The 27,961-nt window shown below is 40.1% G+C and overlaps 3 protein-coding genes across 5 annotated transcripts in view; all 3 read left to right on the top strand.

Annotated features, from left to right (window-relative positions):
* Positions 1-211: 211 nt before the first annotated feature.
* On the top strand, positions 212-3,427 carry ccn2a (cellular communication network factor 2a). Its single transcript, XM_077710904.1, has 5 exons — positions 212-470; positions 552-768; positions 1,322-1,576; positions 1,669-1,880; positions 2,437-3,427. The coding sequence occupies exons 1-5, from the start codon at positions 417-419 to the stop codon at positions 2,731-2,733; spliced, it is 1,035 nt and encodes a 344-aa protein (XP_077567030.1). The 5' UTR covers positions 212-416; the 3' UTR covers positions 2,734-3,427.
* A 190-nt stretch (positions 3,428-3,617) lies between these two features.
* Positions 3,618-7,436, top strand: unc93a (unc-93 homolog A). Of its 2 annotated transcripts, XM_077710552.1 has the most exons (10): positions 3,618-3,711; positions 4,067-4,116; positions 4,566-4,663; positions 5,095-5,276; positions 5,386-5,615; positions 5,749-5,874; positions 5,944-6,155; positions 6,530-6,665; positions 6,736-6,867; positions 6,944-7,436. In XM_077710552.1, the coding sequence occupies exons 3-10, from the start codon at positions 4,574-4,576 to the stop codon at positions 7,222-7,224; spliced, it is 1,389 nt and encodes a 462-aa protein (XP_077566678.1). In that variant the 5' UTR covers positions 3,618-3,711; positions 4,067-4,116; positions 4,566-4,573; the 3' UTR covers positions 7,225-7,436. The 2 variants fall into 2 exon arrangements, with proteins under 2 accessions (XP_077566678.1, XP_077566679.1); XM_077710553.1 differs by lacking the exon at positions 3,618-3,711 and having other exon boundaries at positions 4,053-4,116.
* Positions 7,437-7,920: 484 nt separating this feature from the next.
* ccdc85cb (coiled-coil domain containing 85C, b) overlaps positions 7,921-27,961 on the top strand; it is a 37,605-nt gene continuing 17,564 nt past the window's right edge. The window contains exons 1-5 of one of the 2 annotated variants that reach the window (XM_077712351.1): positions 7,921-8,088; positions 8,396-9,263; positions 23,820-23,899; positions 24,900-24,941; positions 26,709-26,813. In XM_077712351.1, the coding sequence (XP_077568477.1) occupies positions 8,513-9,263; positions 23,820-23,899; positions 24,900-24,941; positions 26,709-26,813 (978 nt within the window). In that variant the 5' untranslated portion in view covers positions 7,921-8,088; positions 8,396-8,512. The remainder of the gene's footprint in view (positions 8,089-8,395; positions 9,264-23,819; positions 23,900-24,899; positions 24,942-26,708; positions 26,814-27,961) is intronic. The other variant, XM_077712352.1, reaches the window with a different exon arrangement.

Raw genomic sequence — 27,961 nt, 5'->3', positions numbered from 1 at the left:
AGACTTCCCGTTCCACACCAGCGAGAATGGGAGAGAGTGAGCTCGCTGTTGTTTGGCCAACTCGCCACCCTCCTCCTCTTCCTCCTCTTCCTCCTCCTCCTCCTCCTTCTTCAGACGGCAGGAATGTGGGATGTCTGGAGTGGGGGTCAGGAAGCCAGGAAAGAATGCCAAGTATGTCCATGTTTGTCCAGGGCCTCCCCCTCCTCCCCTCCGAGGTGACGTCCCCCCCTCCGCCCCCGAGGGCCGAGCGCTATAAAGTCGGCGGCTCGACTCCGAGACGGCATCAACTCGAGCTAAACTCTAGCTTTCACACACTCTAAAAGACCAGCGGAGAGAAACCAGGCTTTACCGGCCAACCGATCCAGGAAAAAGCCAGCAGCGACTTCAACAATCTTTATTTTTTCGCCACCTTCAAGATGTCCGCCGCTATGAACATGCTTTTCTTTGCCTGCGCACTACTCTGGAGCATGGTAAGACTCGATCAGATTTTATTTCTCTTTCTTATGTCGTTGGTTCTCCTGGCTAATGTGAGATTGTTCATGGTTCGGCAGGGTCAAGCTCAGGAGTGCGATGGACGCTGCTCATGCGCCCCCACGCCGCCCAGGTGCGCCCCCGGCGTTAGCCTGGTGATGGACGGCTGCGGGTGCTGCCGGGTTTGCGCCAAGCAGATGGGAGAGCTGTGTACCGAGAGGGACTCTTGCGATACGCACAAGGGACTCTACTGCGACTTTGGATCGCCCGTTAACAGACGCATCGGAGTGTGCACGGGTAAGACTATAAAACCCCCCTAAAAAATACAGCTTTGACGTACTCTATGTGAAAGAAAGGCTACTTTGTTGGGCTTCTGAAAATCCTTAAAGTAGTACTTTGCTAAATAGAAGAGATTTTTAAGCTTCAGGTTTCTGTATAGACAAAAAAAAATTAAATTTAATGCTAAATAGAAAAGAAAATGTCAAGTTTCAGCTTTCTAGCAAGACAAAAAAATATTGCATTATAATATTCCCCAAGAAAGCTTTTTATAGATGTTGTAGGATTCTTTTAAACTTGCCTTCAACTATTGTTTATCACTAAAAAAGAAGATAATTTCCTATCTTCTAAAAAGATAGTCTTGTTGTATATTGCTAAACATGTATTGCACTCTTTTAGCCTCCTAAAAATCCTTTTAAATGTATTTTCTTACTTCTTACCCCCAAAAAAACAAAAATATTTTTTAATCTAGTCCTGAAAAAGCCAAAAAAACATGTCTATACTTTCTTCATAACATTACATTGCGCAATTTCCCCATGCATCCCATTTAACGTCTGCACTTTCTCCTCCACAGCACGAGAGGGCGCCACCTGTGTATTCGGCGGCACTGTATACAAGAGCGGCGAAAGCTTCCAGAGCAGCTGCAAATACCAGTGCACTTGCCTGGATGGCGCGGTGGGCTGCGTGCCCCTCTGCTCCATAGACGTGCGCCTGCCCAGCCCCGACTGCCCGGCCCCCCGCCGGGTCAAAATCCCCGGCAAGTGTTGCGAGGAGTGGGTTTGCGACGCCCCGCGACACACCAACGGCTTCATGGGCTCCGTCCTACCCGGTGAGTCATCGCGGTTCTGGGTTCGAGTCCCGTTCTGGTCCTCAAGGGGAACTTTTGGCTGACTTTTTTTGTTTTTTTATTCCCGTTTTTAGCATACCGCGAGGAGGAGACGTACGGGCCCGACCCCTCGCTGATGAGGGAGAACTGTTTGGTTCAGACTACCGAATGGAGCGCTTGCTCTAAGACTTGTGGCTTGGGAATCTCCACCCGGGTCACCAACGATAACCGCGAATGCCGTCTGGAGAAGCAGACTCGGTTGTGCATGGTTCGACCTTGCGAGTCCCACCTGGAGCAAAGTATCCGAGTAAGTACACTTAAGTTAAATTCCAGTAGCTTAGATACAAATTTGGGTGATTAAAAATGTCTGTTAGAAAAAAAATAGAACACAAAACAATTTCAACGGATAATGGTAATGTTTTTGATGAAAACAAAACACAATACAATGATATTTGTAGCAAAAAATAACTTTTTTATGACTAAAAATAGACTATATAAAGTAAATATACGATTTGATTGTTTACCTGTATTACAGAATACATTTTAAATTCAATACAATTTAATTGAATACATTTTAAAATGAAACAGTCATGCTATTTCTTTTATATAATCAAAAAAAATCCTCAAATCCAACTTTTTTGAACGCATCACAAATAATAAATAATAGAATAAGGCAGCTTTTGTTTAAATTTGATGACGTACTAAAATGTCAATAAATCACAAACTTCAATAGACTTTTATACATTTAAAAAAAACATTTTCTTTGCCCTTAAAAATATACCAAAAACAGCTTAATGTTGTTTCCCCCTTGCAACTGGAACTCAAATTCCATTTTTTCCCCCCTCCCGTTCCCTTTTGAATAGAAAGGCAAAAAGTGCATCCGCACCCCCCGCCTCTCCAAAGCCATGAAATTTGAAATCTCGGGCTGCACCACCACCCAATCCTACCGGCCCAAATTCTGCGGCGTGTGCCTGGACGGCCGCTGTTGCACCCCCCACAGGACCACCACCCTGCCCATGGAATTCAAGTGCCCCGACGGGCAAGTCATGAAGAAGCACATGATGTTCATCAAATCATGCGCCTGCCACCACAACTGTCCCGGCGAAAACGACATCTTTGAGTCCATGTACTACAAAAAAATGATGGGAGACATGGCATGAGGTGCTCTAGGGTTATCTTCACTTCTCTCTTTTGGGTTTTAGTTTGGGTTTTTAGTTTTTTTTTCTTCTTTTCCCATCACTTGAAAACAAACTCAACATCTCGCAGCTCCCGCGTATTCGCCAGCTTGGTCCGGTTTTTGCGACGTTTGAGTGCGACTCGGTGCACTTTTCCGACAAAGAGGGACAGATTCCTGCACTAATAATATTGTGGAAAACAAGCCCCTCCCCCGTCCGTATTATTTTTGACCTCCCCTCTAAATGAGGTGCGAAAAGACTCCTCCCCCGACTGTGTGTGTGTGTGTGTATGTTTGCGTTAGCATTAGCGTTAGCGCTCGCTCATCCAAAGGTCAACGTTTCCGTCCAGACTCGAGTGGGCGTGGCCAAGGCACTGAGAGGAAAGAAAGAGTTTTAAAAGAAATAAGACAAAACTGGAAGAATTGTTATGAGTTCATTCCATGAAAAAAGTGTGTACATTTTGTATATAGTTGTACAGTTGAAGTTAATTTAAGAGACGTCATTGTTTGGCGAAAGTTTTTTGTTTTTTTTTCCTGAAATGTATCGATAGTTTTTGTGGTTGTTTTTCTTGAGACGACAGTATTTTTTCATATTTTATTGAGCAGTGTGACAGATTGTTGTTACATGTTTCGCCTTGTAGCTGGAAATAAAAAGGTTATATTTTTTGATACAAAAAAAAGACACTTCTTTCTTTTGACACAATCCCTTTCTTTCAATCTTCACAACAAACACATGGTGTTTTCATCTCTACAAACTTATTTTTGCCACCACATTAAAATACCTCACTTCAAATAGCCAATTAATACAATTAATAATCATATGAGCACTTAATAAAATGAAATAAACTCTTGTCTTACAGGTTTAAAAAAACTTCAAATGTGTGTCGACGAATTGACCTGAGGGAAAAAGACCCCCCCCCACTCCCATGTACTAAAGACATGTAGTACACAAGGTACCCACAAGGTAACGCTGCAAAACTTTTTAAATATGATTTATAGCACAACAGCGCCTACTGTTGGTTGGGTCTTATTTTTCGTAGAATATTTGATCATGTGTAGTATTTTTTTGCTCATTCAAATATTGTAACATGGAATATACGTTAGCATAGCATTTAGTAAACAAAAATAATATGAATTGTTCAAAAGTGAGTTAAATGTCGATTTTTATTTTTAACTTGTCAACCAATTTGAGTTTTTTTGGTCAAATTATCTGACCGAAAATGAGAAAAGATGATTTGGAAACAAGTTAATTTGCAAGATATGATTTATTGATGCATTCTTTAACAACACTTTAACACACTTGTTTTTACCATTTACAGGTGGGCGGAGCCTCTGAGGCACACCTTTCCACAATCAGTTTTTCCGCCAGGTAAGGCTTCGACTTTACATTTTCATATTTTTTAGGGGCTTTAAATCCTTTTTGAATACCTTTCTAGTTTAATTTCATAATAATACTGTCAATGGCAACTCATGAATTAAAATTAAATACAGAAAATATGATATAAAACACTTACAGTGAATTCTATTTTAAGAATGTTGACGTCACAGAGGAGGCTATAGTAATTTAATTTTATCAGTCGTAATACACAAGTACTCATCTCTAAAATTGAATGCATCATATTGCTAAAAATTGATATGAAGTACTTAGATAAGTGTGTGTATATATGTGAACTTTGCTCTTGCTAGTAAAAAAAGGATTTATCACAAAGGATCTTCCACGCAGCAGCAGTCAAGTTTCTCATAGGAAGGAGTGAGTGCAAGAAAAACTATTTGTGTTCAACCTTTGGAGTTTTTATTGTGATATTTTGGATCTGGCAGGAGCAGACATGATCAGCCGCAACTTCAAAAATGTTTTGGTGGTGTCACTTGGCTTTCTTTCGCTTTTTACGGCGTATGGCGGACTGCAGAGTCTTCAAGTAAGTAGCAGCTGTTTAGTCTTCTTTTTATATGCCTGACTGGAATGGATATTTGTCAAAAATTACTTTTAATTTATTGCAAAATTAAGGAAAAGGTACTATAGTAAGTGTATTAGATTGAGGATTTTTTGGGATATTTTTTGTTATATTTTTTTATTCTACAAAAAATATAAAATATTAAAAAAAAATATTTTACTTATCTTCTACATTTTTTATATTAATATTATACAAGACATTTCTGATATTTTTTCTGTAATCATCCCTCTCTAATGTTCTATTTTTTCTTATAATTAACATATTTTAAATCCAATTTATAAATCCTTTTAAAAATATTTAAAAAAAAAATAAGATAGCAATTACATGCATTCATATGCATCACCTCCTAAAGTGTGGGTGTGTCATCTTTTATTTCTCCCTTGCGACTTTTTCAGAGCAGCCTAAATGCGGAGGAGGGAATGGGCGTGGCCTCCCTGAGCGTCATCTACGCCTCCATCATCGTCTCCTCCATGTTCCTCCCTCCCCTCCTGATCAAGAACTTGGGCTGCAAGTGGACCATCGTGGCCGGCATGGCTTGCTACGTCTCCTACTCTTTCGGGAACCTCTACCCGGGATGGTAGATTTGTAAAATCGAAAAATATATATAAAAAAAATGCTAAAATTAACATTGTTTTTGATCTATAGTTATAACCGTTCCCCTTTTTAATGGTGGCTTTATTCTTCAGGTACACTCTGATGCCCACTTCTGTCATCCTGGGCTTGGGTGGATCTCCTCTATGGTCGGCCAAGTGCACCTACCTGACCATATCCGGCAACGAGCAGGCGTCCAAAGAAGGCAAAAAGGCGCCGGATATGATCAACCACTACTTTGGCATCTTCTTCTTCATCTTTCAATCGTCGGCCGTTTGGGGGAACCTCATGTCCTCGCTCATTTTTGGACAAGATACCAACATAAGTAGGTCAAACAGTTACCTTTTTTTTGGACGATAAGTCGCACTGGGTAATGTTTCTTTAAAAAAAATAATTCAAATATATTTTCTGAACTTTATGAATGAAACAAAAATGTAAAAATGTTCCCACTTTGTCAGCAATTATTTCAGATGAGCAGCTCCAGACTTGTGGTGCGTACGACTGTGGGCTGGCAAGCACGTCCAACAGCACCACCCGCAGGCCATCGCAGGAATTGGTGTGGACCTTGGTGGGATGCTACATCGGTAATGTGCTACATCACGTTGTGTATGGCTAGATATGATAGTTTTAGTATTATTTTATTTCTGGGACAGGTGTGGGGGTGCTGGCCATGTTGATCGTGGCCATTTTTTTGGACAATATCGACCAGGAGCAAGCTAGTCGTTTCCGTGGCAACCGGGAGCCATTTTGCCACACTTTCCTGGCCACTTTTCGTCTACTGAAGGATTGGCGTTTGCTCACCCTCATCCCGCTCACCATGTACAGCGGCTTCGAACAAAGCTTCCTGTCTGGGGAGTACACCAAGGTATGTCTTACACTAAAGTATGCTTTTATTTTGAAGGCACTATGTGGGGGTAAGTTGAGACAGTTTGTTTAAAAAGTTGATTTTACCACCATCTTCTGACAGGTCAAAATAATTATGTTCAATTGAATTGTAAGTATAGTAGTTGGCAAGAACTATGTTGAAGTGAGTTGAAAAGTTTTATTTTGAAAAAAGAAGTACATTTCTGCCATTTTGTGGTAGTTTCATGCTAAAGAATGTTTTTGTTGGTTTTAATTTGAACTATTTGGATGTCTTTTTCAGCCCTGCATTTGAAGAAAATAGCACTTTTATGGCCAAGAACTATGTTGAAGTGAGGGGAAGAATTTCATCCACAAAATTGTTGTTTTGTTTTTCAGAATTACGTGACATGCGCCCTGGGAATTCACTACGTGGGCTTTGTCATGATGTGTTTCGGGGCGTCCAATTCGCTTTGTTCTTTCCTCTTTGGGCGACTGGCTCGCTATACTGGGAGGGCCTTGCTCTTCCTTTTGGGTAAAAAAACAAAAAATCCCTCTTTGTCTTTCAAAATTGTCGTCAAAATGTTTTTCTTTCTTCCCTTTAGCGGCGGTGGCTAACTTCTCCTGCATTATCGCCCTGTTGTACTGGAGACCTCACCCTGACGAGTTGGGCGTCTTCTTCGTCTTCCCCGCCTTGTGGGGAATGGCCGACGCCATCTGGCAAACGCAGACCAACGGTCAGAATACAAACATATTTTAATACATTTCCCATCATGTCATATCACGTTTTGACTTGCGATGTTTTGGCCGCAGCCCTGTACGGTATCCTCTTCCCGGGCGATAAGGAGGCGGCCTTCGCCAACTACCGCATGTGGGAATCTTTAGGTTTCGTCATCGCCTTTGCCTACAGCACCTTCTTGTGTCTGGAGTACAAATTGTACATTCTAATGGCAGTTCTCTTGTTGACTGCCATTACTTATCCAGTAGTGGAGTACTATGAGTATAAGAATCCTACAAATGCCGTAGAGGATGGATACTACAAGGAAGGTATTACCATAGACGATAAAAAGATTTTTAGTCAGACCAAACTCTGAATTAACGTTAGCTGCAACTGCAATTGACATGAAATTTTTAATATATTTTTAAATCTTGAGTTTAAGTTCACTGTATTTCTTTTTGTTGTAAAATTCAACATAGAAAGAAAGCATTTATATGTTTTTGTACATAGAAAATCTTTTATTGTAGAATTTAAATGACTTACAATATTAATTGTTTGTTTTTTAGAAAAAATAAAAAATGGACCATGTCTGGTTTAATTTTTATTTTCTCCATAATCAGACAATATATTATCACCATTCTAATGAGCAAGTGTGTTTTTATATGTCGTTTAACCTGTGTTGTTTTCAATTAGTCGTCGACGCCCTCCTGTGGACACATCATGCAATAACAGCAGTTGAGTAAGAACATGGCATAACAGGTATTATCATTTAAGTTCCCACTTTATGCCAAATGTGTTTTTAAACATCCAATTGTTTCACAGAGAAAAACAACATTATCTTACTCACTTAATCACCAGAAAAAGTATCTAGTATTTTTATACATCCCTTTCAGCAGCCAGTGTGCCACATAGAATATGGCCGACGCAGTGACGCAGAGTCCTCTCGAGGCCGAGAAAGCTCGCGAGATTCCACCCCGCCCTGACCCGTTCGTGTTTTACCTGCGACCCCTCCCTCCCTCCTCTTCCTTCCTAGGTCTCGCCCACTCCTTCTTCTGGATTGGCCGCGTTCAAAGTGTAATGTGTGGACGCGTTCCCATGAAGGCGGGGCCACAGACAAGCCACCACCACCACACCACACCACCACGGACGCTAATTCCAGCCGCTCTTGCGAGCCTCCAATCCCGCTAAAGAGGCTTATAACAGCCCGGAGGCAGGACGACACTCATCGACTCGAACCAAAGTAGGATTCTTTTTCTTCTTCTTCTTTTTGATCTTTCGGATCTTTCGGATCTTTCTTTTTTTCCCCCGATTGCTTTTCGTGATTTCGATCGAACAGGCTGCGCATCTCACGCTAATCAAGCAAGCTCCGCGTTCGGATCGCTTCGGCTTACTTCGGCTATCTTCGGCTCGCTTCGGTGACACAGCTTGCCCCACTCAGATTTTGACTGCTCGATCGGGCGACTAAATGTGCGCCTGATTTTTTTTAATCGTTTCTTCTCATTTCCCGTGCACTGACCCCGATTTTTTTCCATTTCTTTTTTTTGAAGGCGCAACCTCCAGATTCCAGAATGCATTTTTAACAGCATTCCACAGTTGAGGCTCAGCTGAGCCCGATTTTTTCCCCCCTCCTCTCAAATTGAACCCAGTCGTCGACGCACCGAGCCATGTCCAAGAACCAGTCCGAGATATCGGGGGACGATCTGGCCCAGCTCAGCGATGGCGAGCTCCTCCGCGGCGGAAAAGAAGACCTCCTCCGCCTTCTGCGGCGAGTGGACGGCGAGAAGATGAACCTGATGATCGAACACGGCAACCTGATGAAGGACATTAACAGGCGTCTCCAGGTGCATCTCCACGAGATCCGCAGCCTAAAAGAGGTCAACCAGAAGCTCCAGGATGACAACCAGGAGCTGCGAGAGCTCTGCTGCTTCCTAGACGACGACCGTCAAAAGGGTAAAAAACTATCCCGCGAATGGCAGCGCTTTGGCCGCTACACGGCCAGCGCCATGTGGAAAGAAGTGGGCTCCTACGTACTGAAGCTCAAAGAACTGGAAGCCAACCAGGAGACGGTTCTCCGAGAGAACTCCGAGCTGAAGGAGATCGTCCTCATGCTGGACGAGGAGAGGAACGGTGCCGGTTCCAGGAGCTCCATAGACAGCCAGTCCAGCTTGAGCAACCTCAACGGGGGGACCGGCACTGTGCGGGACGTGGGGGACGGGAGCAGTACCTCCAGCGCCGGGAGCGCGGGGAGTCCGGACCACCACAACCACAACCACCACCAACATCACCACCACCACCACCACGTTGTCCACAAAGCCGCCCCAGAGAGCGCCAAGTTGGGGCAAACCATAACGAGGAGGTCCATGGACGACCTGTCACTGCCGCATCATCATCGAAGCATCCCAAACGGCCTCAATGGTGAGTACAATCATCTATTTACATTTATTTATCATACATGTCAAAAAGTATTCTATCTATTTTGAACCCCTCCCGCTACTGTCTTAACTCATTGGCAGCCGATTAGTTAAAAAATAAAATTTTATGTGTCATGATGTTTTTTTCATGCAAATATTTTTTAGGAATGCATTTTAACCATCACAACAAGTTTTGCACTGATACCGGGCTGCTATTGGACCCATTTTTCCTAAAAAAAAAAAAATGGGAATGGAATAATTAACTTTGATTTGCTGCCGTCCTTCCACTTCAAAATGGATTGGACATCTACTACTGACAAATTCACAACAGATAATGAATGATTGGACAACTACTATCATTGTGGAAATGTTTTCAAGCGTGCTTTTACAGGAGCGTGTGTACCTGGCGGCCATCTTGGATGTGTCCACCAGTAATTGGATGCTAACTCAGTAAATATTTTTATTTTTATTATTATTATTACCCTGTATTGGTGCAACACATTGAATGTCTATTTTAATGGGTTTAATTAAGTCTTTTAATGTCCACGCTATAATTTTCTGACTCATTATATCATTTCAACATGTTACTGTACTGTAAATTAGTGCGTTTGCAAACAATCCTGTTGTGTTTTGGCCCCCCCCAAAAAAACAAGCTTACCCCCAGCTAGTTTACGCGCTTAAACGGAGACGGCATATGCTGATGCTTTTAGGGATTATGCTGGTAGTTGGCGGGGGGCTACATGGATTAATCCCACCACCAAAACTTGATTAGGGAGATTAAACTAGACCCGTTCAGGCCAAAATTCTTAAGTAGCTCCTTCCAAAAATGTCCATTTGTCTGTTAAATTAGTTATTTTTTTAAAACTTTTAGCAAAAAGTAAGAATGCTAAATTTATTTAGCTATCATAGGCATTTAATTAAAATCAATACTTTAAATAAAACAGAGTATAGGTTGATATTCCGTGTTTGTTTATATGTGATGTTGCAGCTTCAATGCATTTTTACATTGGGAATGGCCCTTCAAAATAAAATGCGCACGCGATGTGAAACGACAGCGACCCCGTTTTTCCCAACGCCACGGCACGAAAAGCTCATCGCGGATGGTCGAACCGACGCTAACGCTAAACCCGAATGATCTGGAACGCGTCTTCATCCTCTCTTGGCGTCGCTTTGGTTTATTTTGATTTCTCTCTTTCTTCCACCCTCGCATTCGCCAGCCTTTCCTGGAATTGTGTGAATGTAGCAACAAATATGGAGGGGGAATAAAAAAAATCAGGGAAGCATACACTAGGGAGACCTTAATCCTCAAATACACAGACACACACACACGTTTTTTAACGGTGTTTAGCCGTCTTTACGTAACATCGGTATTATAGCCCCCATCGCTAAGCTGCTGTATGGCTCATGTTGGATTGCTTCCTTTGCTACAAATATGAATTATGATCTTTGAATAGGTGGATATTTGCCGGAGAATATGTTGTAGGTAGTTTGGGTACATTACTTGTAGTAAATCTCAGATTTTTGGCTAAGAAAGTTAGCATACTGACCACTAGTTTCATTTTGCGCCATTTTTTTGTCATTTTAGGGTATTTATACTCATTTTATGTAAATTTAGGGTCATATACAATGATATTTTGTAAAATTAGGGTCATCTACGGTGCTATGGTGGAATTTTAGGCTTTTGTAGGTGGTTTCTTGTTGAGTTTAAGGCATTTTAAGGTTCATAGTTTGCCATTTAGGGCGCCATTTTGGCTCTAGGGGCCATAAAATTAATGTGATATTTGTGACTAAAAGAATTGTATTGTTTGTGTTGTGTGTAATATAAATGAGGTACAAAGTCCGGCAGATTAACGTGGCACAACTTTGACCCGCCCGAGTTATAAATATTTCATTCTTTAAACTACGTCAGGTGATAAACTAGCACTCTTGGCTTCTTATCAGTGTTTGAAGTATGCGAGCTGCTGCCATTTTGTACATTTGTCGCGGGAAAGTTGAGCGCAGAGGCCGTGTGGCGAGGTCACACGTGTTTAACCCCGTCTTCAAGCTAGTGTAAACGTCAAAGTCAGATAAAATGGCCGAGGAATAATTGGACGTGGGTCGAGAGTTAAAATGATTGGTGGAAATACGCTGTAAAAAGTGTCTGTTTTCACTTTGGAAATTGAACGTTTTGAAGCGCTGTGTGATTACTTCAAGCTGTATTTTGAAATGACGTTTACAGGAATTCCAGAGGAATGTTGTCGGGCAGCCATCTTTTAAAGTCACGTCATCATCCATTAGTTTGGGAACATTTTAAATAATTATAGTAAGAAATCCATAAGATGCTAAACAGTTTATTTACATTTTTTTGTTAACTAAAGCTTAATCGCTACCAGATAAATTGACCAAACTCTCAATAATACTCTAAATTAATTATTTCACTTTTGAATAACCTAATGTGAAAAAAAATGACATTTATAGTTTTATTGTGTGACGTGACGGAACACTGCGTGCACTTTGATAACTTTAGAGTGTGAGAACGAGACCCCGGACTTATTGTAGCTCAGTGGGTGTTGGAGGGGGGGGGGGGGGGGGGCACGGTAGGGTCGGAGGGGGGGGCGGAGGCGTGTTCTTGTTGGCTGGGAAACCTGAAAAGGGGGGCTGGGATGGCTCAAAAGCGACTGGTTTCAGGGCGGTGGCGGCGGGGAGTGGGGTGGGGGGCGACCTGCTGTCTACGTAATTGAGTTTCTCTCGTGACCCCTCCCCAAACCATTCTTTTAGTGTCCAGCTCGTGGGTTTTTTTATGGGGTGGGGTGTGTGCAGGCATCTGTCTTTGCAGTCAGTGACCACCTGATAACAGAATAGGGCCGTAATGCTAACCTAATGGGAACTATTTTAGTACTATTTACATTATTACAGTAGTACCTCTAATATCATGGTTAATATTATATGTTTTTAAAAAGTATAATAATAATTAATAGCGGGAAAAAATAGTGAATTTGTGATAAGTTAAGATGCGATAATTGAGGGATTACTGTATTATTATTATTATATGAATTGATTGGTTTGTTTCTATTGTGTGTTTTTAAAAGCGAATTGTAGTATTTGCCGGCATCCTATTCCGCAAAATCCTTGCGTGTTACCCGCATAATACTCTCAAACGAGTCCTAATCAAATGACAGGCCATGTACAAGTTACCACCGAGCTCGGAGACTTCCACTTTGCTTTTTCCACTTTGCCCCCAGGGAGGGACGTGACCTAAAAGCTCTGGGTGAAACCGTAGACGCCCGTCTCCCCGTCGCCCACCAACCAGGCCACTTTCAAATTAGTCCTTCGTCTTTCTGGGTCGTCTTAGTTGGGGACATTTACAAGTATTGGGCCCTGATCGCTTAATAAAAGGGGAATTAATAAGGGGAGCAATTGGACGAGGTTGCCAGGTATGCGATTGGGTTTCTGTAAAGCAGTTTCTGGCTTGCGTCGTATGATAATGTAGATAACAACACGGGTGCGCGTTCACAGAGCCTGAAGGGGAAACTCTCAGCTGTGTACTGTCAATGAAAAGCCGGCCCGTCAGGATGTCCCACATTCCTGTAACAACAAAAGAGGAAGCTGTGTCGACCTGGCGGCGCGTCACATTTGACTGCAACAGGAAAGTGTAAATAAAAAAAGAAAGGTTGGGCCTTTATCTACAAATTGCGTATCACGATTAACCCCAGGCATTTCCCAAATACACAAAAATACTTTAGAATAGCGTTCCTAATCTTTCCCCTGCAGTCCGACTTCCCGTCAAACTGCAAACTGAAATCTGGCAACGCCACTTGAAGTTATTCCAGGCCTTCTATTGGTTAAAAAGGGTTTTCCTTTACGTCAAAAAGTTCCCGTTCTACTTAAAATCAATTCCCGTGGCCTGGTTGTGGGTCGCTTTGCTTCAACGGGGCTTGCTCGGTTTCCACGGCAACCGCGGCGAGGGGACGGGTGGCCTCGGAATCGCTGAACTGGGACTAAGGGGGGCGTTGGGGGAGGTTAGGAAAGGTTAGGGGAGGGTCCACCCTTACTAGAATGATGTTAGGTCAGCTCCTTGTTATTGATGGAACCTCGAAAAAACAAACATGGCCGCCATGGTAGCCGTTGAATGTAAATAATGTCATTTTTTCGACCCCAACTTGTCCTTGACTCCTCCCACCCAGATTGATTTATACGCCACGTTTCTAAAAATTTGATTAAGGCGCAAACCCGACATGTGGTGGAAGGTCAGTAAGGCTAAGCATCTGCCGTGACGTTAAGCGCAAAAATCCAGGCGGGGTACGGCGCCATCAGCATTTTGGTTTTGTCCACGCGACACTTTGGCGACCTTGGCCGGTCCCGAGACGCCAAAAGTCAGCAAGTCGAGGGCGACGGGGCCATTCTTTATCAGACCAGCGACAGTCGTTAGACAGTAGTCAGCAGACTTTACCTGTCGGCGAAATAAAACGTTTTTTTTTTTTTAGCATAGTGTGTCCAAGTGGCGGCCCGCGGGCCAAATCTGGCCCTCCGCATCATTTTTTTGCGGCCCGGGAAGTAAATCATGAGTCTGTTTTAGGATATGTATGTATTTTAATTTCCTGATTTTCCCCTTTTTAAATCAAGAATTGTCATATTTTAATCCTATTTTTCTGTTTTTAGTTCAAAAATAATTTTGTAAAATCTAAAATTAATTGAAATAATTTAAATCAAAACATATTAAAAAAACTAGAATAAACATTATTTTAGATCTTTAATAAACTGAATATTCAGGGTTTTTAATCCAATACTTTTAATCCATTTATTTAAAAAAAAATCTAAATATATCTAAAATGGTAAAATCAAGTTGATGTTAAAGCGCCCCGCGAACCAACCCAAGTCTAACACTTTTAGCATAGGGTCTCCATGTGGTATTAGCTTGAAACCGTATTAGCATTCCGTATCCTCGTGCTCGGTGCGTCAGATTCGCTGGCCTCTTCACGTTATAGTTGCGATTTTTAGTTGTTTTTTTTCTTAGGCCGGTTTGGAGCATCTGGATCGAATTGTTCCCCACGAAAGGTTTCTGGAACGGTTTCAGGTAACCTCGCTGCCGTTCCTCCCGAGGCTAATTTCCTCCTCGGGGCCAAGTGCCAAAGACTGGACTGAGTTAGCCGGAGAAACATGTTTGTTTTGCTTTGGGCGCGCCAGCTAAAATAGCCAGAGATGCTTCTTTGGAAACAATCGCAACCTTTTGGAATCTCAAACCAAAATAAATGTGGAAAGTACAGTAATCCCTCAAATATCGCAGACAAAGAACTTGGACTAAAAATCCCATTTAACAGTTTTTTTAAAGAATTTATATCAAATGTAGAGCAACTATTTTCACTGAGTACAATATTTAAATGACATTTTCAAATATATACATTTATATTAATATATATATATAAATACTTTATAGTCTTTCTTATAGCTGTAATATATAATAATTGTACATTTTTTCCTCAAATAATGCAGTTCATGTAGAGTAAAAAAATCCCCAAAACATGATTAACTTCCTAATTTTTTTTATTGATCGTTACAGAGATAGAAGATAGCATTTTTAGCGTCGCCAACTTGTTGAATGCGACCCGCCTGTGGGATATGAGTGGAGGTATTTTCCCATGCAGTGGGGGTTTGAAAGGGGTCGCCCCATTGGACCCCCCCCCCCCCCCCCCACCATGCCCTACATTAAGGCAAGCAATGGACCCGACCATCTGCCGCCGCCGGCCGGGTCTATTGTCCCGACTATTTCCACTCTTCCTCTTGTTTAGAGGCCTCGTTGGCGTGCCAAAAATTGGGCTAATCCCAGCATTCCTCCTGGAACCACAGCCACTTGGACTTTGGGACCCGGTCGCCCCAAAAAATGGAGAAAAATCCAGATTTTGGAGACCTAAAAGTTCAAGCAAAGTTTAGCATTCGATATTTTGCTGCCGCCTCGCCGTGCGTCTCAGGACGGGACGCCGGCTTGGCCGCAATCCGCGTTTTGGTCAAATTCCGTATTAAGAGATCAGATTTTTTGCGTTTTTTGTTTATTTGGACGGCGACATTCCCGACAATCGTAAAGCGCTTAGTTCCAAAGATGACTTTGACTAAATCGATGGTTGGCAAAAGCGTAAATGCCCTTTTATCTTACTTTCCGATAGCACGCGCGCTTACGCTAGCGGGCTAACCAGGGGGCGTGGCCGTGCGATTATCTGTAAGGTTTGGAGATGTTCCTAGATCTTTTTCCCCGATCCTCTTTTTTTTTTGAAGCGTTTGCCGGGCAGATGTTGGGATCACGTCTGATTAAATTCCAAAGCTTTAAGTCCGAGGCCCTTTTGTTCAGTTTGTCAATAAACGGTGGTGCGTTGAAAGATTTTATGGTTCTAAACGGCTATGCTAAGGACATTTTTACATGGACATAGTACATTTTTAGCACTTAAAACTAGCAGTTTTGCAGTCAAAACAATGGGTTAAGGAACTTCAACTTTTCATAGCTATTCTGGTTGTGACATCACAACCAGAATGAATGATTGGGTTTCACTTTTTAGAGTTGCTAGGTCATCTTTTTAACTGGTAGTTGTGCTTTTTTGTGCTTTGTATACGTTGTTAGCTCAATACTATGTCACATATGGCAACTGTGTTTATTTACTTTAAAGTAGAAGGGCTAATAGTACATTAGCATGCAATAGAATGGGTAAGCAACTAGTTTGTGTTATTAGGAAGACTTCACGTATTTCTGTTGAAAAGAATTAGTTAAACATGGCAGTTGTGTTTGTGTACTTTAGTTAGTCAAACTTTTCCATCTGTATTATTGTCAAGGTGAGTTTTAACTTTGACACTTAAATTAAATGTAGTGTAACTTTGCGGAACGGATTAATTGAATTTCAAGTCCGATTTACTTTGCTTGCCATTTTTGCTTGGCTTTTTCGACAATAACTATTTAGCGCGTGGCTACGCTAACCCTTCAATTCAGCAGAGGCATTTTCAATTGATTTATTTTTGCGTTAACGTTAAAAGGATTTCAAGAACGCCATTGCTATCTTCATCCTTAAGAGATATAACAGAGTTAAAGGGCATGGTGATAAAAGTGCCCTTGTCGGTCGGGGGTGCCGGAGGGGGGGTGTCGGCATCTTGATAGGAAGATCCAAGGGCGCTACAACGCCAGGCACCTCCTCTTCTTTTTTTGCTTGTTGCTAGGATACCGTGCCCATCTTTTCAGTATTATGGGGTGCGCTTCCAAAAGGGGGAATTTTTTTGGAGACGTTTTGAAGTGAAAATTGGGCCAATTAGCCGCATTAGCCGCTAAATCGAATATTTGAAGTTTATTTAAGTCGGTTAACGGGAGTGTAATTGGTTGCCGGGTAGAAAGTTATGGTCTGGCGAGGTGGAAAGGATAAATGTATTTGGGAAGTTCAGCGACTGGTGAGGTAGCGGTAACCCCCTCGTCCCTGTGCGTCCCCCCGCTTTGGAAAGCCTGTGGCTATATTCAACACAGATGTGGCAAATAATGGAAAAGCTGACGGAGGCGGCTTTTTGTATCAGCGTTCTATAAAATAACGGTGGAGGGAAAATGTGTGTGGAATGATGGAGAAGAAAGGGAATAGGGGAAGGAAGGGCTTTCGAATGTGTTTTAAATGGGAGGCAATGACTGCAAAAATAATGTCGAAAAAAATCTATAAATATTTTTTAACAGTAAAATACAATGTTTTTTTTCTATATAAAAAAAGTAGAAATATTATTTTGAATTATTTAAAGAATTGAATTAAAAAGAATATACACTGATTAAATAAAAATAAAAAACTTAAATAAAAAATACATTGGGAGCCAATGAATGCAATCACTAGATGTAACAGAAAAAAAATATGCACATTTTTTTAAACAGAAAAATACACACAATATTTTTTCTAAAACTGAAAAAAAGTAAATAATTTCTATTAAAATAAAGTGTATCGACTCATTCACAAAACTAAATTCAAAAGAATAGACACTTTATAAAAATAAAAATACTTAACAAAAAATCCAATGTGAGCCAATAACATTCAAAGTAACATACAGAAAAATACAATGTTTTTTTCCTAAGTATAAAAAATATATTGAATCATTTCTATTTCCTATTTTGCAGTCGTCCCAGGCGCCGTCCCGCAAAATCGTTGGCCGACCCGTGTCGCACGCCGATTGCGCAATAGGACCAACCTTCCTCGCATTCCTGTCCGATTCCCGTCTTTTTTCCCCCTTCTCTTAGGCCACTCCCTTTTTCCAGTCGGTGGTCTGACTTTATTTACTGCGACGGCGAGCGTTTGAATTACGATCCTGCCGTCCTCGCCAAGTCATTATCGCGAGTCCCCGCTCGTTTTCAGCGTCCTACTCGGAACCTTTTAAATTATCAGCTGACAGGCAATCTTGAGGAAAGGGAGCGCCACACATTGGCGTTGTTATAAAATAAATAAAGAAATAAATCTATAAAAAAAAAAAACGTGTTGTGAAGCAAGTCACGCATCGACTCTCGTGTACCAAACGTGACGTGAGTGAGTCACGCATTGAGATAACGGCCATTGTTTGGTGAGTGTGCGTAAGCTTTTCCCCGTTAGCTCAAAACTGAAAATCATTTGTCCCTTTAAATCGGAGGCGGAGAGAATTATTGTTGATGTATTATTATTATTCGCTGTGAGCCAATAGATGGGTTGGGTCCAATGTTAGGGTCAAGACAAAAAGCTGGGGTGAACACGCAAACTCCGCCCTGAATCTCGGCCAGTAGGGAGCTAGGCGAGCTAGCATATGTCCCCGGGCGCTAATCTGAAGCTTTTATAGTAAGATGATTAGAGGATTGATAACCCTGTATTTCAAAACAAAATGTCTGGTGCCAAGACAGGTCCAGTTTTGCCTTGTTTAACCTCCACTTATTCTTAACAAACAATAAATATATATTATGTCTTATTTTGAAATTCCACTTAAATAAGACCCTACCTTGAAAGAACTGATTGGCATTTTTTTTCAACCAAAGATAAATAAAAAACTGTTTTTCTTTTTTATAAATGTTATTTAATAACTATTTTTAAACATATTTTCCAAAGTAAAAGTAGAAAACTGAAAATACAAGTTAAATAAAACTGAATTTAATTCAAATTAAAACTCAACCAGTTTTTCCTATTAAGAAAAGTTATTTAAAAACTAAATTTGATAAAAATATAAAATTTTCCAAAATAAGACTCGAAACTTAAAATACAAGTAGAATAAAACTAAATTAAATTCAAATTAAATTCAAATCTCCCCTTGTTACAGTTCACACGCCCCCCCAAAAACGTATCTTATACCATTTTTAGGTTTCGTTAATTGAATTAATTTCTAAAGATTATTATTTTGAAATTCAATTCTACCCACCTAGCCGGACCACCTGCTACCCTACCGTTGCCCACCCGCTAATACGAGCTGACGCAGCGTCTCGCCAAGGACATCTGGCAGACAATGATGTCTACCAACCTATCGTCTAAACCCCACCGTCCACTTTATTTTGAAAAACTCCCTCTAAAAACCCATCAAAAATACCCTTTACAAAATAATCGCCTATAATTTCCCCATCAAATACATATTTCATAACCCTGCTTTCAAGTCCTACTTTTACGCTAGCTCTCGAACCCCCCATCAAGTCCCGCCTCCCGGTTTAGGACCACCCGCGGGCGATAAAGTGTCCCCGTAAACACCCCGCCGTGTATACCGTAAAAAAAAAAACGTGGTCACCACCCCCTAAAAAAGCCAAACCCGACATTGTGGAGGTCTGCTGTAATAAAATTAGCGCTTGATGAGTTTCCATTAGGCTTTATGAGGTGTATTGGAGTGTTAGTGGTGTTCCTGCGGGTGTGCGGGCGCTCATCACATTGATTCGGTCGGGGTGGGCTAACCATCTGCTCATAAACCTTTAGACACACTGCCTAATGGATTTTGTCCCCCTTTGGTGCTGTGTGTGTGTGTATATTGAAATTTATATATGTGCGCACGTGCGGGTGTGTGCGGGTAATGCCAATAAAACTAATGGCCGCCATGTCTGAGGTGAGGCTTAGGCCCAATAAAAAATAGGGAGGGGTATAGAAGATAAGATAAGACAGTGCTGAGCTATGATGTTGAAATTATGACGACAAAAATTGGTCATTTTATGGCCTGATATGAAGTGATAATCAAATTTTTGAATGAGGGTTTTATTGAGGGAGGGCTCAAAAGTACGCTCACTTTGTTGTTGTTTGTTTTCTTTAAGGAGGAGGCGAGCTAAAATGGCGACTTGGTTATAGGTGGGTGGGTTATGGGGGTTATTTTATGTGGTGTACGCACATTTTGAATTTTTCTGTGTGGACTTATTGTTGCCTGTTTGTTCCAAGTTAGCTAATATAGCTGATTAGAGGTGGTCTAGGCTTGGATGCCGGGTGGTTGTAGTTCAGTTTGAGGCTCATTTTTCTTTATGTGCAAGGGGAGAGAGAGCAAGAGCATGCGGCGCGGCGCGGTGCGGTGTGGTGTGGCGCTCACGTGGCTCGGCGTTAAAGCGCGAGTGTTTGAGGCCCTCCAGTTGGCCTGTCAGGTCACGTATGTTCTCCTCCGGAAGGCGCCGCCGTTTATGTAACCTGACTTTGGCTCGCTTTGATGTCTCGTAGGCGCTGGCTTTTGATATTTTAGACGTAAAAGTCCAATGGAATTTAAGTGGGAGAGTTGGCAGAGAATGACTTCAATTGTTGCCGTTTTTATTTGAATACATTTAATTTTTTGATTTTTTTATAGGCACTCAAAACAATTTTAGTGTATTTTTTATTTTATATTAGTCTCGTGAGCCTGGTGAGGATAAGTAGTTCAGAAAATGATATTATATTATATATTTTTAAAATTTGTAAACTTTTTTAAATGCTCTTTTACTCCCCATAAAAAGGCTTAATTTTTTCAAAATGTCCAAATCCTAAAATGGTAATATACTTGTATATATAGTCTTTCTGTTTTAACAATATATTCTACTGTCATTTCAGATTGGACGTCTAACAATAATTAATAGCGTTGTGACATGCCTGGATTGGCCATTGCGTAATCCTTTAGCTGTGCGCCGTCCAATTAGCACGCCAATAGCGCCGTTTCATCGGAATAATCGGAGACGGAGCTGAGCCCGCCCGACACAAGGCATTCCTTGTTTCCCGGCCGGGGTCTCGTCATGGGAGACCTTTTGTCCTCTTTTTCGTCTGGGAAAAAAAAAAAAAAAATCTCTGTCGGGACGAGTAATCACAAAAAACTATTATTACAGAGACAGAGCTCGTCTTGGTGGTAATTACATCCGCCAAAATCCTTTTTTTTAATGTTAAGTCGCTAGCCAAATGTTGTAGCCGACTTCTATTTGCATCACAGGTGTCAAACATGCGGCCCGCGGGCCAAATCTGGCCCGCCGGATCATTTTGTGCGGTCCGAGAAAATAAATTGTGAGTGCCGACTTTCTGTTTTAGGATTAAATTAAAATGTATAGACGAGTATAAATGTATATTAAATTTCCTTATTTTCCCCCTTTTAAATCAATAATTGTAATATTTTAATCCATTTTTTTAGTTAAAAATCCTTTTGTAAAATCTAAAAATATATTAAAAAAATGCTAAAATAAACATTGTTTCAGATCTAGAGAAACAGAATAATCAGGGCTTTTAATCCATTTATAAAAAATAAATCTAAATATTATATCTAACATAAAATCGAGTTGACGTTAAAGTTTATTAACAAATATACAAATATACGTGATCGTATTATATTAAAAATGTCATCATAATACCATATTTTGCTATTTGTCGTCCTCTGTTGCCCTTTTTTTGTTATAGCAAACCCCAGGCAGGCATTTAACGACCCAACATAGCGTAAAAGTCTTTTATTTTGTCTACATTTTGAGCGCCAAGAGTCGAAATTCCATTCGTGTTCCAATTAGACATCATAAACAATCTAAGAAAAAGACTTTTGGCCGTCTTAACTGCGCCCCGTTTGAGTCTGCTTACATAAGCGCGACCTCCGCCCGATTAGCATCGCCGGCTTTTACGAGAAAACAAGAGCGCTATGTAGATTTATGCTAATAACGCTAGCTCGGGGGGTGCCGACTCCGTGGCAACGTGTCCTGGAATGAAGTTAAAGCTTTTGTTAAGAAACATTTGGCAGCCAACTCTCCTCTTTCATTGGCCAATCCAGATAAATAGTGAGTCAACTAGCGTTTGCCGTGCGTACATCACCGTGTATAATAACACCAGTACTAGAAATGTCAGCATTTATGGCCATAGTCGATGCGTCAAAGTGGGACCCCCAGTGCGATGTGGCCTTAATCTTTTGATTAGGCCGGAAGAACGGCAATATGGACGCCGTTTGGATTTAATCCCGCGACATCAAAGCCACGGGGATTATATTCGCGCCAAAATCTTAATTACTGCCCTTGTTTTGGTGTGTGTTTGTTAGTGTGTGCTGGCTAGCTACTTATTTAAAACAAGGCAAAACAGAAGAGATTAGCCTCGGATTGTTTTTGTTTGACCACCATAATATTTTATCTTCTCCTAGGAGGACATGGATTAGGCTAAAAATATCTTGTATCATAATAAAAAAATAATGGTAATATCTTATATCATAAAGATTTTGAGACATGTATTGCTAGTATCTTATCATACTTAAATATTTTTTTTTTAAATCTAGTGGTCATTTAGTATATTATACTTAAACAAATGAAAATCTAATGGTAATATTTTTATCATAAATATTTTAAGAATGTAATGGTAATATCTTATATCACAATTAAAAATGTTAAAAACTAATGGTAATGTTAAATTAAAATTAAAGCTTTTAAAAATAGAATTGTAATATCTTATCATACTAAATAATATATGAAATTTAACTTGCATATTTTAATCAACTTTACTCTACTAAAATACTTTTAAAATACAATTTGATCCCCAAATTCTGGACCTGTTAAAAAACAACAACAACAACTATCTTACTAGCTAACTTTAGGTAGTGAACTAAAGTGGACTCTACCAGAATATAAACAAGCCCCCTAAGAACATTTTCCTTTAAACATCTTGAGCTCATTGAACAGACAAGTCTGTCTCAGAGGGACCCCCCCCCCCCCCCCCCCATCCCAGTCCAAATCTGCCTTTGGACTAGATGAAAGCGCACCCCTAAAAGCTCAGGGATCTCCGTTCTCAGCGTGCTACTAAAGAGCCCCACTCCCAAAACACAAGCTCCGCCCCCCCCCTAGCCCTCCAACTATTTTACCTTACCGCTTTGATCCAACACCGAGCCACCTTTTTTCCGCCTATGATTTATTTGTTATGAAAGGTCCCGCCCACCTCGCCTCGCCGCTCGCCGTTCTTTCCCATCTGCTCCCGCATCGACGCCGCCATCTGAAAATAATCATGTTTTAGCCCCTCCCACCTAGCGCTAGATAACACAAGAACGAAGTAAGGGATTTTGAAAGTAGAAAAATTCCATTTTCAGCTAGTGTGATTGTGATTGGTCGCCCATGATGGACGGGTGACCAGTTGAGGGAGTTACCAATGACGGTTTTGTAGATGAATGATTATATTTGGGGTCAAAGGTCAAAGTGCAAAGGTCAAAAGTTTTTTGCAATAACATGCATTGGTGGTCATGTAAGAATGGACAAGGTCAAAGGTCACGAGGTCAGCTGCTACTTTGAATTTGGATGCTTAGGTGGAAAATCAAGTTGCTTTGCTAGTTTTTAATGAAAACATAACAGTTTATTTTGTTTTCCAAGTATTTTTCTTTATTTTAATTGTCAAATTTAACATTATTTTTATTTTTTTAAGGCCCCGAGAGAATTTTGTACAGGTCAGCGAAGGAGATTGGTCACGGCAACGGTAGTACGGCCACGAGTTGGGGGGGCCGGAGCTGCTAGAAGTGGGTCACAGTGGCGCGTTGACTTGATTGGAAGTGACGTGCGTTCGGGGACGGAGGGTGGAGGGGCGCGGGGGGTGACGTCACTTGCTCTTCTTACGCACGGAAGACACACCAGCTTCATTGACCATGTCAAAACAAAAGGATTTTTTTACCAGCTACTTTCTTCAACTACAAAAAAAAAACCTATGTCATACTTTAATACTCGTCCAAAACTATGGTAACAACGCGATTTATAGTCCGGAAAATACGCTACTTTGACTACAGTGGACTTAATTTATGGTTAAACAAATACTTAAGTAATTTTTAAGAAATGAAGGAAAGAATAATATAAAATAGATGAGTTTTTCCAATGTCTATCTTTGTCAATGGCAGTAAAATGTAAGCTTTTCTTTAGCCAATAAGAGAGCAAGGTTGAAGAACCTTCACCCTAATCGGCTTGCGTTCTGGCCCAAGGTCAACTGGGCATCAAATAAGTGCAGATTAGCAGGTCGTAGGGCAAAAGAGCCAGATTAGCGACATCTCGCTCTTTAGACACGCCTACTTTTTAGCTGTTACCACTTGCCCGAGCTAGCAAAAAACACCAAACATTAGCAAATAAAAGTCACAATGAACTCTGCCTGCTTCTCCATTTTGACGTCTTTTGAAATGCTAATGTAGTCTCCTCCCTTGTTTTCTCTCGTTACAGATTCCTCCTCCAACTACATCCGCCAGCTGGAGACCAAAGTGCGAATCTTGGAGGATGACAACAACAAGCTCCTGTCACAGGTAAGCCCACTTGGCCCGATGGATGGCCTTATTTTTGGGTCAAAAACTTTTGAAGATATCTTTATTAACACGTTTAAACTCGTCCAGTCCATTTTGAAACCCTCAAAATATTTGTTCCTAGCCAATGGGAATCAATCTATGTTTCTGTACTTGAATTATGGGCCCTTAGTTAGTTGCGATAAGCTTCGGCACCCCCAAAATTATCGTAAAAATTGCCAAAATCGAACATAAGTTAATATCTGTCTAAAAAATGACAACAGAACAGAAAAACAAAAAAATACTGTAAACGGCTAAGTATTTATTTTGAAATGATTAATTTAAAATATGGCAAATTTGTTAATTCTTAGTAATTGATTAGCTTTTATGCTGAAAAGGATTAGTTTAAAATGTTTTTACTTGTTAATCCTTAGATAGTGATTCGCTTTTAATTTGAAAGGATTTCTTTAAAATCTTCTAAACTTGTTAACCCTTAGAAATTGATCCGCTTTTATTCGGAAAACATTTCTTTAAAATATGGCAAATTTATTAACCCTTAGAAAGGGATAATCTTTTATTCTGAAATTCAACTATTTTCCAAAATAGGTTAAACACGTTGCAAAATTTAATTTTTCCAGCTCGCCGTTTTTCGTCGTCCATCCTATTAAAACACACGACCATTCACCGCCACTTCCAAACCAATCGAGCGTCTTTTTAATCTGCCACCGTTCGACGTTTGAACCCTTCTAGAGGAATCTTTGATATTTTTTTTGTAGTTTTTAGCGGATGTCTCCTCGCCGCCGTCGATCCATCTTTTATTCATAACGGAGGCTTCAATGGCGAGCATCGGTTAGCGCCCGTGGCAATTGGGCGACGTTAACCTCTCCGTGACTCCGCCCGCGTCGAGGGGGGGGGGTTCAACGCCAGGTCGCCTCTGTCGGCTGGAAAAGGGAAAGATCTTCTTTGTTGTTTTTTTTTTTTTAATGATTTAACGTACTATTTCCATCTATTTTTGCTCTTGCAGGCACATAACCGTTATAGTTTATCACAGATACCAATGAAGAAGGTAAATGTCGCTTTTTTTTTTAGGTATTTTAATTTCCTCTCTGGTGGCGGAATTTGAAAATTTGATTGTTAAATGACTAACTTATCAAATTGATTAACCTCTTCTCCAATCAATTATTCTTTTTCACTTAACTCTTTAAATTTTTTGACTTATTTTCAATCGATCATAGGCTCCAAATTCTCTGCTCTGAATAACAATCAATATTCAGTCTTTTATTTAGATGTAATTTTACTTGGAAAATATTCCTAGTGTAACTTTTATGGTTTAAATACATATTTGCCACTAAAATATCATGTAAAAGCCAAATAGATGAAAAATTCTGCATATTTAACCATAGCACTTTGTAGGCCAAGATATGTTGATATCATTTTTAATGAAGTAATCACTTTTTATAGTCTCTGTAAATAACAACCAATGTATTGAATTGAATGTTTTTATTGTCATGATACAAGTACAAATATATTTAAAGTTCACAGATAAAAACAACATTAAATAGATAAATAATAACAACAAATAATCCATAATACATGAATAAACAGGTAAACATAAGTAGTCAAAAACATAATCATTAGAAAACTACAAATAACAGCAACAAAAAAACAGATAAATAACAGTAATACTTACATAATGAAAAGAAATAATCAATAAGTAATAAGTAAGTCAATATAGTAAGTATTCAACCACATAAGTAGGAAAGTGTACAAATAACAAACAAATGGATAAATAATACTAATACTTTAATAATCAATGTAGAAGTAGTCAACATAAATAAATAGTTCACATGATAAATAAGTAGTCAACATAGTGCATAAGTAGTCACTAGAGTCAAGAGTGAACCTTTATTGCATTTAAATAGATGTTTTATTATGATATAGTGACTGACTAAATTAATTATATATCAACAATTATTAAGCCTATAACAATAACAACCATTACTTGATAAAATAATAGTTCCTGCCCTCATTGGCTTCAATTTCCTTCGTCCATCCAGACTTTAAAAAGTCGTCTTTTCTGGGCCGTCGTTAATATTTCATTCTTCAACAGCCATCTATAATTCATTTGCGCTTTCTTTGAACAACTTTATATTTTTTCTGTTGTTGTTTTTGGGTGGGTCTCCCGCGGGGAACAAAAGTCTCTTATCGCAGGAATGTTGGCCTTCTTGATAGCATTGTGGCTAAGAACACGCTAACTACCATTAACATCCACTCTATGCTCAAATGTTTGTTTTTTTAAGGTAAAAAAACAACCAAAAAATGACCCGCTCTCGTCCTAAAGATAGATCCTCGCCGCCGGGCCACGGCGCTCTTATTATTCTCATGAGATCATCGATGGGTTTGTTTCACTCCAGCGGATGTGACATTTTTCCGGCCGCCGATCCTCGCAGACGTCGGGGCGCGTTTTTAGAACGCCACGGGAAAAGGTTAGCGGGACGCCCAGTGTGCGCTCGGGAGATAACGCTAAAAATAACGTAGCGGTCAAGGGCGACGAGAACGTAGCATCCGCGAGCTTTTAAGTTGGATAGCAATCGGAAAAAAAATGCTTGGTAAATATTGCCCCGCCCCCTTTTTTTTTTGGGGATGATTACTTGGTGACGGGTCAAATTCAATCTCATCTAACTATCTAAGATTTAAGAGTTTGGCTGCCTTTCCGCTGGGGCTATTTGCTTCTAATCCTGGGATGCAGGTTCAAACTGTGTATCGTGTGTGTGCCTGTTTGTTTACATGCATATTCCTGATGGTGTGTGTGTGTGTGTGTGTTTTTTTTTAGTGTAATCCAGGTGACCTGCGAGCCCTGCGGAAAGGAATGAGCCTGTACCACTCCGAGTCGCAGCTGTCCTCGTTGCCACAACGCCAGGACGCCGTGCATAACGTGGTGAGTGACTACACACACATACACATTTAGGCCTTGAAACATGTTAAAGAGTCACGTTTTTTTGGTTTAAAAAAGCCCTACTAATCATAGTCATTTTTTTAAAAAGCCTTACTATACTATGTCGTTTTTTAAGACAAAAAGCCTTACTATACTATGTCGTTTTTTAAGACTAAAAGTCTTACTATACTATGTCGTTTTTAAGCCTTACTATACTATGTCGTTTTTTCAGAGAAAAAGCCTTACTATACTATGTCGTTTTTTAGGGAAAAAAAGCCTTACTATACTATGTCGTTTTTTCAAGAAAAAAAGCCTTACTATACTATGTCGTTTTTTAGGGAAAAAAAGCCTTACTATACTATGTCGTTTTTTAGGGAAAAAAAGCCTTACTATACTATGTCGTTTTTTAGGGAAAAAAAGCCTTACTATACTATGTCGTTTTTTCAAGAAAAAAAGCTTTACTATACTATGTCGTTTTTTAGGGAAAAAAAGCCTTACTATACCATGTCGTTTTTTCAAGAAAAAAAGCCTTACTATACTATGTCGTTTTTTCAAGAAAAAAAGCCTTACTATGTCGTTTTTTAGGGAAAAAAAGCCTTACTATACTATGTCGTTTTTTAGGGAAAAAAGCCTTACTATACTATGTCGTTTTTTAGGGAAAAAAAGCCTTACTATACTATGTCGTTTTTTCAAGAAAAAAAGCCTTACTATACTATGTCGTTTTTTTAGGGAAAAAAGCCTTACTATACTATGTCGTTTTTTAGGGAAAAAAGCCTTACTATACTATGTCGTTTTTTCAAGAAAAAAAAGCCTTACTATACTATGTCGTTTTTTCAAGCAAAAAAGCCTTACTATACTGTCTTTTTTTCAAGAAAAAAAGCCTTACTATACTATGTCGTTTTTAGGGAAAAAAGCCTTATTATACTATGTCGTTTTTTCAAGAAAAAAAAGCCTTACTATACTATGTCGTTTTTTCAAGAAAAAAAAGCCTTACTATACTATGTCGTTTTTTCAAGAAAAAAAGCCTTACTATACTATGTCGTTTTTTTAGGGAAAAAAAGCCTTACTATACTATGTCGTTTTTTCAAGAAAAAAAGCCTTACTATACTATGTCGTTTTTTAGGGAAAAAAGCCTTACTATACTATGTCGT

This window comes from Stigmatopora nigra, chromosome 2, assembly GCF_051989575.1.
Source record: "Stigmatopora nigra isolate UIUO_SnigA chromosome 2, RoL_Snig_1.1, whole genome shotgun sequence".
Classification (NCBI taxonomy): Eukaryota; Metazoa; Chordata; class Actinopteri; order Syngnathiformes; family Syngnathidae; genus Stigmatopora; species Stigmatopora nigra.
This window is presented reverse-complemented; position numbering and strand designations above follow the sequence as displayed.